Raw genomic sequence first — 13,437 nt, forward strand, 5'->3', positions numbered from 1 at the left:
GGTGCCCCGGCACGGCTCGGCACGGCTCAGCTCCGCCCCACAGCCGGGCCCGCCCCCAGCTGCTGGGGGGGCACCTCCACGCCTCCTTCCCCCCTCCCCATAGGCTGCAGGTGGCCCCCAGAGAGCGGGTAGAGGTTGGTGGATGGGGGGGGGGCTGCCTACCTCAGCTCCCCCCCACCTCCACCCCATTCTCCCTCAGCAGCGATCTGAGGGTGGGGGTGAAAGATGTTTCCCTCAGTGCAACACGGAGCTTCCCCCCTCCAGTTCAACGAAGAGAAGGATTTGGGGTCCTTTTTTTCTATCTTTATGGGGTTTTATTTGGGGGGGGGGGGGGTTATTTTTGATTAATGTTTAATTTTTGGAGGGTCCCCCCCCCCCCCCCCCCTTCCACTCCTCGGGGGCCGCGCATGCGCGTTGAGGTTGGCGGGGAGGGAGGGAGAGACAAGATGGCGGCGCCCGGCGGAGGGAGCGTGGATGATGATGAGGCTGAGCCCGTGTTGGGGCGGTTGGAGGAGGAAGCGAGGCGGAGGCAGGAGAGGCTGCGGGCTCTGCGGCAGAGAGCGATGCAGGTGGGAGACGGAGGGGAGGGGGTGCGGCTGGGCTCCGGGGTACGGCCTGTAGAGGTGGGCCTCGCTGCGGCCTGTGTGAGGGGAGGGTCGAGTCTGGGGGGGGGGGGGAGGGAAAGGCTCCGTCCTGTGGGGGTACCTCAGTGAGAGATGTGGTCAGTGGGCATGGTGGGATGGGAATGGACTTGGGGGTCTCAGTGGTCTTTTGTAACCTTAATGATTCTATTCTGTGCGCTGCTGAGAGCAGGAAAGCCGTGATGCTTTGGTGATGACAGTTGGGGCACGGAGCAGATGGAAAGAGATAAGGAGGGGATGATGGGGAAGGCTGAGGCAAGGAGGAAGGTTTGGTGTTTAGGAAGGAAAGATGTGTTAGATAGAAAGGTAAGGCAGGCCAAAGGGAAATGATTTTCAGTTCAAAGAGGGGATATTTAGATGGGATGCTCTTTACAGTGAGAGTAGTGAGGTGCTGACACAGACTGTCCAGAGAGGCCGTGGGTGCTCCATCTCTGGAGGTGTTCAAGGCCAGGTTGAATGGGGTCCTGGACAACCTGGTCTACTATTAAATGTGGGGGTTGTTGCCCCTGTCTGTGGTGAGGAATTTGGAGCCTCATGATCCTTGAGGCCCCTTTTAACCCAGGCCGTCCTATGATTCTGTGGTTCTATGATTAGCCATCTGTTCATTGGTAATGGCAAGAAGATCTCTGAGTGGTGACCAAACCCTCTGAGGTTTCAGCTTGTGGAGGATGGGTAAGAAAAGGAGACTGTCTTGTGTTTAAGGGTGTTTGGTGGAGGTGTTTTGTTAGGGTGCTTGGACTGTAGGTGTGATGTGGGACGGAGTTTGTGTGAGGTGGGCAGGCAGCTTTTAGGGGTGTGGGGATTAAGTAGGGGAGTGTGGTGAAGGGATGACTGTGGGGCAGCAGTGGAAAAGTGGGTTAGGAGGACGTCCTCAGTGTGAGGAAGGGGTTCTGGAGTGAAAGGGTTTGATAAAAGGTATGTGAGCACTGAGGGAGTGGGGTAGGACTTGGGGTTCACTGCTCATCAGTGAGGAGCATCGGGGCTTTCTGAGGGGAAAGAGTGGTGTGGAGAAACACGGTGCTCTGGAGTGAAGGCTTTTGTCCCTGGATGCAGGGATGGGAGGAGCAGAGAAGCAGGCATGGTGGGGATGCTGTTGCTGTGTTTCTCCTGGCAACCTGCCTCTTGTGTGACCAACCCTCTTGCTGAACCCCAGTGCTGATACTGGGTCTCTTGTCCTGCATTTTCGCCTATTTTAGGTGAAAGAAGAGTGCAGCAAATAGGAGAAGCTTGGCAGTCATTGCCTCAGCAGTGGTACCAAGGAAGCCTGCAGTGATTCAGTGTCTCTGCAAGCACTTGTGTTGCTTACTTCTTTTCTCACAGGCTAATAAGGCTCTGCTCCCCCTCTGCCACATCATCCTCAATTTGTTGATCAGAGTTAGTCCAGTAATGTGGGAAGGTGTCCTGTCCCTTCTGTTTGGGGTTTGATACCTTCAATCAGAGCTGTGTGGACAAGCCAGGGGCAAAGTGGGATACTGCTCTTCTCAGCCCCACTGGGGAGAAAGGCTATTGAAAAGAAGAGTTTCTTCCTTTCTTCTAGCAAGTTTAGAGGGAGCAAAGCTTCCTGAGAAACGCATCCTGGTAAATAATATGCCCACATTAGGTTATCATGAGTGTGAGCTAAATGGTGACTTCTTGTTTTTACTGACAGGGATCAGCTGGTGGCTGAGAACCTTCTGAATTGTTTCAGAAGAGTCTAAAACATGCAGGGCCAGGGAAGGCAGGAATATATGGTGAGCTCCGAACTGCCAAAAGCAGCCCACCTTGCAGCAGGTAGGAGCGAGTTCCTACAGGGGGAAGGTAGAGACTTCCTTAGTCACACCAAGGTGTGTTGTGATTAGTGGCTCTTGGTAGACTTGTCTTGCTGAGTTTATCCAAGCCCTTTATATCTCTGCTTATTCTTGGCTTTTGCAGCATCCTAAGGCAGAGTTTTGCAGTTTAATGGAAAAAAAAAGACCTGTAAATTCATTAGATGAGAGTTGCCTGGAGTGTTTGTTTTGCAGATGTAATGAGAAGCATTAAATAATTGTTCTGTCTTCATGATCATACAGCACAATTCATCTCTATTCCAGGTTCAAACTGTGGTCTGTGAGGTCTGTCTTGATACACAAATATCTCTGAACTGGGGAACCCGTTCCCCATACGAGTGCAGCCAGAGTTGTTATTTTCCCACGTGCATCGCTTTACATCAGGCTCTGAATTTCACTTGTTGCCTTATTGCTCAGCGATGCGTCCTTGTAAAACCCTTCTGCAAGACTTGAGTTGCTGCTGGATTTCATCGTGAATCATCTCGCCTGCAAGCGTTGTCCTCAAACCACTCATGCCTTTCCCAAGCCTTCTGCAGTTCCCAAACCCTGGAAGGAACTGCTGCTTCTCTCCTGCCATGATGGTGCAGTGCTTGGGTTCTGAGGAGGGCAGATGCTGCAATTCACATGTTGCTTGAGGTCAGACAAGGAGCATCTTCCAGTCTGCTCTGCAAATTAACTCGGTGCACTCAGTTTTGGTGTGAAGGTGATGCTCATCATTTCCTAATTAGTAAGGAAATCAGTGAGATAATGCCCAAGCTTTGATACCCGATGCACGATCTCATGTGCTGCTGTGCTGCTTTTTATTTATTGCCAGGAAATATATATATATATATATATATATTTTACTCCATAAAAATTGGGATTCTTTGAGTTCTGGGCATAGTTTCCACGTGAGACGTGTCAGTTGATGTTTGCTTATACAAATGTAATTAAAATAGCATAAAAGGTGATGCTGAAGTTCCAGACTAAATGCACGGCCTTGGCATCAGCAACGTTTACAGTTGCAAGGTAATACATTGAATCAGGTACGTCGTCAGAGATGTCATTTCCTTCCTAAATTTAAACTGAATTGGCTTTCAGTTGCAAGTAATCACATTGTTGCTCTGACTTCTTGGCATACAGAATATTACTTCCTGTTCTGGCAAAGAAATGTAGTTCAGAATCGTCTGAGTGAAATATTTAATTTGCAAGCTTTCCTCCTTATTTTTTTCCCTCCCAAGTCAAGTCAGAATGTCTCACAGCAGCTGCTCCCGAGCTTCCACATCTGTCTTACCTGCTTGGATGGCAGCAAGGCTTCATTTGGTGCTTTGAAACCCTTGGTGTCAGGGTGTCATCCAGACTGGCTTTGGGATGGGTGTGATTTAGGCAAAGGAACTTGTTTTCTACAAGCTGCAAGAGTTCTGGCAGCTCAGGGATTGTCCATCCCTGTGTTATACCCAAACAGATCTGAACTGGAGGAAGGCGAAGCGAGAGGAAAACAAACCCAGCAGCCTTTATCTAGAAGCCTGCAGGAAGCCATGGAAAGAGCTGTTGGGAGTTGGCATGAAGGTAAACTTTGCTTCTGTGCTGGGGAAGAGGAAGTGAGCCGGGAAGTTGTGCAGTGTTGGACAGAGCTGTGCACATTTTTGCCTGTTAGGGATGTTTGAACAAGTCTCTGAAGCCGGCCAGTTACGCAGCCCAGGCTTGGCTGATGTTTTCATTGCCGCCCTCAATGAACAGGAAAACCCCACCAAGTGTTTTGCTGGGAGCTCTGTGAAAGTCACGCGATGACGTTGGCCTTTCCCAGCGTAAGGGTTTTAGGTTTGGAAGGGAGTGAGGAACGAGCAATGCCGGCTCTTGGTGGGGAGCAGTGGGGAAAATGGAGACTTCTCCTTAACGTGGGTCTGCGTTGAACTGGTTTTGCAATGCTCTGTTTGCCTGAGGCTTGTGCTGATACCAACCAAAGCTAAGGCTTTATCCTTGTATTGTGCAGTAAACCCTGATTATCTGCTGGTTCCTATGTCTGTTTTTCTTGCCTAATGGCTGAAAATCAGATTAGAACATCGTGTTTCTCAGGAAGACTTTTTTTTTTCCCCTCTTTTTGCAGATTTTGAGCTTCGACTTCACTTACATTTTTATTTCACGTCTGTAATGTAGCTATTTCTTACCATTACCCAAGGATCTGTTTTGAAGCAGAACCAAGAAGCCTGGTTTCCTGAACCACTCTGAATCTGAAAAGCTGAGGGTTGTTGCAATTCCTCTCCTTAGCATTCAGAACCAGGCAACTTTCTGCTAAGCTTGTTGATAATTAACTGCAGTTATTTGTGTTTATGAAATGCTTACCCACAGGTTGCCCTTGAAACCAGCTCTCTGATGTGTCCACATCTGCTGCTTTGGAGCTAGATGGACGCTCACTTTAGTGATGGAGACCCATAAGGATCATCGAGTCCAACTCAAGGGGAGGGAGGAGACCTGAGGCCTCTCATTTGGCTTGAATGTAGCACCTTAAATGCTTTTACCTTAGGAGTTTGGTTTCAGTTAAGTCTGTGTGTATATATATTTAGTGAAGGACTTGAAGGGCATTTTGCATAGCACCAGTGGAGCAAAGAAGTAGTGAAATAAAGAGGTACCTGTGTTATCTCTTGCAAGGAGCTGAGTGCTATCCCTGCAGCTGCTTATTTTTAGCAGTAGATACTGGAGTGGTGGAGAACTCTGTGTTGGCCGTTGCGTGTAACCTGGCTTTGCTCTTCTGTTTCAGCTGTCGAAATAATTTCTGCTGTTGAAACGAGAGGAAATGCAGTGGCACATTGCTGCTGTGTTAATTTGAGTGGCGAGGGACAGCGCTGAGAGAAAACTTCCTAAAACTGGCTTTGTGATAACTGCGAACAGAGGTTTCAGCTTGGAGATGACTGGGTGAATTGAGCTCCGTGGAGGTGCTGAGAGATGCTTTGCTCCTCTGCTTTTTCTCCACCAGATTTTAGGTTTCATGGTGCTTTTTCCCCATGGAAATCCAGTTTGTGGGGTGTAGCATTTGGCCCCCACAAAGAGCAGGAGGCAGCTAAGGCTGAAGTGCTCAGGCAAGGCAGCGGGAAGGGGCAGAAAGTCGATGAGCTCTGATTTTTTTCCCTGGTGCTCGTTAATCTTGAGTTACTTTTGCATTGCCATGGTAATGGACAGAGGGTTTTTACATAATTTTTCTCTTTTCATCTCAAGCCATGGAAAAAAAAAAAAGAAAAAAAAGAAAAACGATTAACTGTTCCTTTTCAACACCAACCACGGTGCTAAAACCTCGGCTCCTTTAATCTGCTGCACAGGAGTCCCAGCTGTGCCTCCCGCTATGGCTTTTTACTGGAGCTTTTGAATGGCTCCTTGGAAATGCTGAGTGACACGGAGCCTCTTTTCATCCCCAGCTGATAGTGGGAGCTCCAGTGGGATGTGCTGCACTGCAGCACTGGCTCGGAATGCAGCTGGGGAAGACCGTGTGTAAGCTTTCCTTTGGGAAATCTCATTTAGCATTCAAATAAATGAACTCATCCCTAAAATTCATTACTTTGTAGGTACTTCAGCTACCCATGAGACAAATCCAGGAGGAAAGCAGTCCTGCCTGCTGCTGAATGCAAACATACAGCAGTTCCTGCAGGAATTTCCCTTGGCATCTCTTCTTGAAAGAATGTCTCATACTGGGAATGCAGCTTCACAGAATGACCTGGGTTGAAAAGGACCACAGTTCTCATCCAGTTTCAACCCCCTGCTATGTGCAAGGTTGCCAACCAGCAGCCCAGGCTGCCCAGAGCCACATCCAGCCTGGCCTTGAATGCCTGCAGGGATGGGGCATCCACAACCTCCTTGGGCAACCTGTTCCAATGCATCACCACCCTCTGTGTGAATCCTGAGCTCTTAAGCTTTTTAAATGATAGTAAAATTCAAGGGGGTGTTCTCTGAAAAAGAATAATGTAGTTAAATGCCAGTTGGAAACTTGTATTTCCATGTAAGTGTTTGATTCCTTTTCAGATTCTCTTTGGGTGTTTCCAAAGCTTTTCTTTCCTTTGACAACTCACAGTTTCATTTTGGTGTTTCTTTACCTGGGGCTTGATGCTTGTTTTCCTGATGCCCTCTGTTCCAGAAGTACAACAAATGCAAATCATTTTTTGCTACTCAGCTCGTCTGGCACAAAGTGGGAGCATTTCAAGGGTAATGTGCTTTCAGCTGGAAGAAAGTGATTTGAAATACAAATGCCGACAGGAAAAGTAACGTATCTGAACTTCACACAGTCCTTAAGCTGCAATCATGGCTTAGAAATGGGGCTCCAGAGCTGATCTAAGCAGCGAGTGCATTCCTCAGTGGATTTGGTACAGCTGCAAAGGACACTTTCATAAGCAATAATCAAGTGACCTTTAGCAGCGAGGCATTTGGAAGGTGTAATCGGGGGTGATAGTGAAGGCAATGCGGAGATGTAAGGCCAGACAAAAGCTAAGGACAAGCCGAAATAAGAAAATGCTGTCAATATCCAGTTTTTACCCACGCAGATGGCTCTTTTCCATTTGATCTTGTGTAGCATGTATGACAAGACACACCACTCTTCCCTTTGCCTTTGTTCTCGTCTCTCTTGGGATTGAGATGGCTTTGTGCCCAAAGCTCCAGTATGTGGCAGCTTCAGGTTATTCCCATTGCTTTGTGCAAAGCAAGGTGTGGGGGAAAGCAGCAGCAGTGCCTGTGGGGAGACACGTTGGCTCCAGCTTTGCATCCTCAGCTGTGCTGCAGAAATCCACGTTACTTGGGACTGTGGGAGCATTAGGTGTTAAGGCACAAAGAGAAGAGGCAAAGAGACCTTTACAGTCGTGGATAGATGTTACCATGGATGTGCAGGCTTTTCTCCTTTTTGTGCTTAGCTTTGCAGCTATTAAACTCGTCTCAGGCAGCGTTTGATTATTATTGCAGCTAAACGCTGTGGATCCCCTCTGAGATAATCTTCCCTTTAAAAGGCCTGCCTGTTTCTATCCTTTCAGAGCAGAATATCTGCTGTGGTGGCACAAGGGAATGCCACTCATTTTCCATAGGGAGCCATCAGTAAGAGGGTGCAGTGCACTGTATGGAGCAACCTGGCTTCTGAGGTGATGTATGGACTGACTTGAGAAGAGCAGGGGCCTTTCTCCCCACCAAGCCCTTGTAAACTGAGCAAATGTAACAACCACTGAGCTGTTATTCTGCTCTTTTGGCCAGAAAGCTTCAAACAGAGCTTGGAAAACCAGAGGAAGAAAAGCAGAAGCTTTCTTGATGGGACTACAGCATTCAGGCTGCGTGTGGTGGGGAAGGAAGGACCTCCACCTGCTTTTCTCTTTGCATCCCCGTGCTGCCACGAAAGCTTTTTGTGGCTGTGTCATGCGTCACATAGGAAAAAATCAGCTTGGCTCACACCCAGCCCTTTGTTTCTGTTCAACGTTGCTTTCAGTTTGCAGCTCCCTGCCCCTCCACGCCTGCATGGGTTCACAAGGGGAGGCAGGAGGGAGGCCACAAAGTTGACACTTCCTCTACAGGGCTGCACCGAAGAGATTTACCTCTCCTCGCTCCTTCTCCTTCAGATCCCATCGCTGCTGTCCCTGAGGTCAGTGAATCCATGAGTGCCAATGAGTGACCGAATGGCTCACGGTCCTGTCCAGGGCGGTCTGTGGCCCTGCAGCTTGGCTTGCTGCCCTCCCCTCGTGCTTTCTGCTAGGCTTTTATGTCAGTGGAGCAAGCAGCCTGCGTTCCTGGAAGCGAAGGGACGAAGTGGCTGAGAAGACAGTTGCTGTGGAAACAGAGCGTAGTAAGGTTATTACAGCGAGAATAAAGCACACACTTAGGGCTACAAAGGCTTCATTTCTATTCAGGCTTTATTAGGAAAGTAATAAACTATCACTGCAGTGCTCGAATGGCTGGAGATAGAAGCCTGCAGACAAAATGATCGTGCTTCCACCAGGCACAAATAGACAGGCGGCTGGGAGCGGGTGGATGGCTTTGGGAAACACTCCTCAGCCCTTTTGTCTCTGGGGCTGCTATAGTCAATGCTGTAAAATGCCACTTGGAGAGAAGCAGGTCCTCCACAGACTGCCTCAGGGTCTGGGGGACGGTTGTTCATCCCTAAGGTGAGCAGGGCTTGGGCACTATTTAGTGCTCAGAGAAGTTGTGGTTGCCCCATCCCTGGAAGTGCTCAAGGTCGGGTGCCCTGGGCAGCCTGACCTGCTGTCTGATTTAATGATTGGCAATCCTGTCTGTGGCAAGTAGGTTGGAACAGGAAAACACTGGAGATTCCTTTTCAACCAGTGGCTTTCTATGATTATCTCGGATCCGGAGCTTGTTGGAAGTGCTTCTTGGCAAGGCAAACTGCAGGCAGCTCTTGCTTTCCTGCTGTCCACAGCCAGAGCTGTTTGTTGGAACAGACTGCCCAGGGAAGTGGTGGAGTCACCATCCCCAGAGGTTCTCAAGAAGAGGATGGATATCACTCTTAAGTGATGTGGTTGTCATGGTGGTGTTGGGTTAGACCAGGTGATCTTGGAGGTCTTTTCTTAGCTATGATTCTGTGAATGGTGAAATCTAAAAAGCAATATAGTCTCAAGATCTCACTTTGTTTGTCCTGCCCTGAAGCTGAGCAGTGTTCTGTCTGCACACCTCTGCAGTCAGCCCCATGGAACAAGGTGCACTTGTTAGGATAGCAAAGTACATCTGTTTCCTATAGGAGCATATAAAGTCAGTGGTTAGAACCAAGGCAAAAATTCGTGTCTGCTTATTCCCAGCTCCTTGCCATGACAAACAGTGATAGTAATAGCTGGCTCCTCTGAGCACTGTTTGCCAGGTTTTATGCAAGGGGAGCCAAATAAAGACAAGTTCTTTGCTTCTGCTCTGATTCCCAAGATGTTTCTGTGCAGATGTCAGCCAGCTCTGCTAGGTCCTGTGCTGGGGAACTGAGCTTCAGCCCAATGGGATCGGCTGGAAACCAACCCAGCAGGAATATGAAACGCTTCTGTCTGCTTTGATTCCTGGAGCTGACTTATGGGGAGGATGCCCACCTTTAAGCACTGCCTCTTTTGGGTTTTGTGCATTGGTGAAAGCTTTTGGGCTTGGTCTGATGACCTGTTGCACCTTTCCAGCTGATATCCTGTGTGTGACCCTGGTACGAGCTTGTTCAGGAAGCTTAAGCAGCTATTTTTTTGTGTCTCCTTTTTGTTCCGTTTGTTTGGCTTAGGGTTTGTGGGAGGGCGAGTCCTTGAAGTGGTTTCCTATGGGGTGAGGTGAGGTGTGGCCAGTAGAAATGAATGGGGATGGATGGGGACATGGGTGCTGGTTTGGTCACCTTGGAGGAGATGAGGGGAGGGTGGCAGTGCGAGCTGGGCTTGTGGGAGCTGGGCTTCTCTGCAGGGCTGGGCTGGGCTTGGTGTGCTGGGAAGGTGACTTGTGTTTCTTTTCTAAACCAGAAGCCATATGCAAGTAATGGAGTGTGATGGGGTTAGTGCATGGCTAGAAGGGCTCTGTTGACTGTGACCTTGCATGGGGCATGGAAGAGAACTGCAGTTGTTAAAAGCTGGCATCCCTGCTATGCCCAATTACTCCTGTGTTGGATGGGAAGGCTTGGGTTGCACCTCCTATGAAATCACTGTTTGATAAGGCTGTGCACATTCAGCCTCACAGTATCTCTGGAGTAGTACTGAAGCACCCTCATTTCATGGATGGGAAATTAAAACCTTATTGCTGGTATAACGCACGCATCATAAAGAGTGTGAATGAATGTCTTTGTGTTTCTGGGCCATCTTTTAGCTACCGAAACATGAGGCTGCTGTTCAGTAATAGCAAAGTTTTCTCTTAAACGTTGTTTATTACCCTTGTAGCCTCCAAGCAATTAATAATGCTAACGAGGATGATCCTGGTGATCTCCACAAGCAAGCGTGTTTGCCCAGCATCCTTCTGCCTGCCAGATCAAATTCAGATGCAAGGTGCAGAGAAGAGCACAGCTGAGAAGTGATGCCTGTGCTGCTGCCATTGCTTTCCCACCGCCTTTCTGTTTAATTTGTGAAGGGGGAAAAAAACAGACTCCAGAAAACAGGTTAATCATCAACTGCAAAAATGCAGAGCGAGGTTTGTCTTGCACCCAAGCAGCGCTGTGTAATTAACGTGAAATGCCTGCTGATTTATTTAACTTCTTTTTTTCCTTGGTATAAATCTGGAACTGGAAAGGTGAATGCATGGATGTTCTTCCCTCAGCGGGATCCTGGTGTATAAGCACAAGCCTGGCTGTGGTCTCTTCTCTTTCTCTTTTTAGTTTCTATTTCTTCTTGAGAGAAATGAAACTGCTCACGTGTAGCGTTTGGTTTTGCTTCTGCTTTTGTCCTGGAACAACTGAGGTGACACATTAACCCGCTGCAACATCTCTCAACTCCAGGCCAGCCAGCCTGCTTGGCTTTCTCTTCCCTCCCTCCTTGGGGGTAAACCTGTTTAGTTCTCCAAGATAACTGGAGCATTGTCCAAATCTGCTACAGGCAGCTTGAATATCACTAATAGGTGTTTTGTGATGAATCTTGCTATTGTGTGGAGGGTACTAAGTTGTCCCTAAAGGGCATTTGAAGTGATGACTTTAGTGGAGGCTTCCTTTTGGGAAGCAACTTCAGGTTCATATGTTCTTTGACTCTCTATATCAATTAATTGATGCTTTGTAAATCAACAGAGACGTGGCTTTGCTGTGAGCGTGCATACACAAGAAGGAAAGCCTGGCACGGGGGCTAATAGGATAGAATATGGTATTTGCTTGGCATAGAGACTGGGAGAAGGCTCCCAGTAAGGTGTGAGCACCTAATGCATGTCAGGGTGCCTGGATATCCCTAGGAGGGTGACAGCAATGCTGGAGCAGCATTTGGTGTTGCCATGATGTGGATCAATGCCATGAAGAATAATGGAGTGAGGATGGAGAACGAGACATAGCCTTAAACTCAAGAAGGGCCCAGAATTAATCTGAAATGTTCAGATTCCTCATTGCCTGTAAAAGGGTTCCAGCTTAGCAGTGAAATGTTCTTCCTGCTCAAGCTTTCTGCGTCTAACTGTGAGACTCGTGTTTTTGCTCTGGTGTCCTCAATATAAGGTTTGTGGTTCAGGTCTCGGGGGAACATTTATGACACCGATCTCACTGGGGACGGCAGTTTGCTGCCTGAAATATTCACCAGGCTCTGCTGCTGAAGAGCTGCACTCAAAATGCAAACACACTGGGTCTGATATTGTCAAAAAAGGGTATATTTTGAACAGCAAACCGCAGCCACTTCGGTGTTCTTGTGGCTTATTGGAAGGGAGAAAATACTTGTGATTGTTTGCTACATAAACAATGTAATTATGTATTGCAAAAAAAAAGTAATTCTGTCATAGAATCATAGAATAACCTGGGTTGAAAAGGACCACAAGGATCATCTGGTTTCAACCCCCCTGTTATGTGCAGGGTCACCAACCAGCAGCCCAGGCTGCCCAGAGCCACATCCAACCTGGCCTTGAATGCCTGCAGGGATGGGGCATCCACAGCCTCCTTGAGCAACCTGTTCCAGTGCATCACCACCCTCTGTGTGAAAAACCTTCTCCTAATATCCAACCTAAACCTCCCCTGTCTCAGTTTAAAACCATTCCCTCTTGTCCTATCACTGTCTACCCTCATAAACAGCCGTCCCCCCTCCTGTTTATGCACTCCGTTCAAGTACTGGAAGGCCACGATGAGGTCACGAAAGCAGGTGTTTAATTTTCAAGCAGTTTTGTTCCTTGTGTTTGTTTCTCACATGAAGCTGTGCTGCTTCGGGTGCTGATTTAACCATTCCTATAGTAACCAGCTGGGATTGAACCAGGATTAAGGCTTCACTATTGAAAAAGCTGCAGGGACAGAGGAGCTCAGGCCTGGTTTTATGCAATTACCATGAAGACTGCTGTGAGCAATTGGCTTCCAAACAGCTTTTGGAAAACATTGGTGAATCTCAGGTTCTAAATATACATTGTTATGTTCAGAACTTTCTTTTTTTGGCTGCAGAATTTCTATTAGATCCTTTTAACATTCATTTTGAAGACGTGCTTTATCACTGATAGGAAACCTTGGTGACGTGCAGAGCATTTAGTGACGTAGCTTTTTTTTGCCTTCCTGGAGCTGCTGGCATTAAACATCCCGGGAAGGGCAGTGAGGTTGCACGGCAGCACCTTGCCAAGCTTCAAGGACATCTCAGCTTCAATCTTGGCCAAGCAGAAAGCACAAAGTACCAGCATGTGCTGTGCTCCTTGCAGGACACTGCGACTCCATCCTCACCGCATGGCTGCCCTGACCACTATGTGCAGAGGTTGAAGAAACTGAGGAAAACAATGACTGTAACCATTAAATAGGTGAATGCTCGGTTCCTGGATGGTGTTTTCATAATGAAAATGAGATCTGGGTGCTTCCCAGCTGGACTAGAAGTGAAGATGGGCTGCTTTGAACACCAGCTTAGCTGGTTGAGTACTGAGCAATCAACCCTGCTTTGTTCCAGCACTGACCTCTCCTGAACTCCTCCATAACTTCTCCAGCCTGGAGAAGAGAAGGCTGCAGGGTGACCTTCAAAGAGACATTGGAAAGAAAAGAGGGAAACAAATACAAGCTTGGCTTTATCAAGTGTTATTTGGGAAGGGGTTAAGTGACACGGTTGCCTCGTAGAGGACTGATGAGCTGCTTTCCAGACCAGAGTGATGAGAGGATGTTAAGACATCTAGGAAAAAACACTTAAATCATCAGTTGTAGGTAATTTGCACCCAGGAATCCTTAAATAATCAGCTGAAGAGATTGTTAACCTGCTGTGTTTTGATTTAAATCTTGTTCTGAATGCTGGATGAGTTTCAAAGGGCTGGAAGAGCGCTAATAAAACGCCACTGCTTGGAAATAAAGGCAAGAGGGGTAAGTTGGGTGAAGGCAGTTTGCTGTCAGTGCGGAGCAGGAGGATGAAAAGAGTGATTTGCAATGCATTTAATGGGGAGTGAGGAGAAAGGGAGTGCCA

The 13,437-nt window shown here is 47.9% G+C and overlaps 1 protein-coding gene across 1 annotated transcript in view; it reads left to right on the forward strand.

Annotated features, from left to right (window-relative positions):
- Positions 1 to 3: 3 nt before the first annotated feature.
- Positions 4 to 13,437, forward strand: part of CCDC12 (coiled-coil domain containing 12) — a 28,201-nt gene continuing 14,767 nt past the window's right edge. Inside the window, exon 1 of the mRNA XM_072328246.1 lies at positions 4 to 569. Coding sequence (XP_072184347.1) covers positions 348 to 569 — 222 coding nt within the window. The 5' untranslated portion in view covers positions 4 to 347. The remainder of the gene's footprint in view (positions 570 to 13,437) is intronic.

Source organism: Excalfactoria chinensis, chromosome 2 (genome assembly GCF_039878825.1).
Source record: "Excalfactoria chinensis isolate bCotChi1 chromosome 2, bCotChi1.hap2, whole genome shotgun sequence".
NCBI lineage: Eukaryota > Metazoa > Chordata > Aves > Galliformes > Phasianidae > Excalfactoria > Excalfactoria chinensis.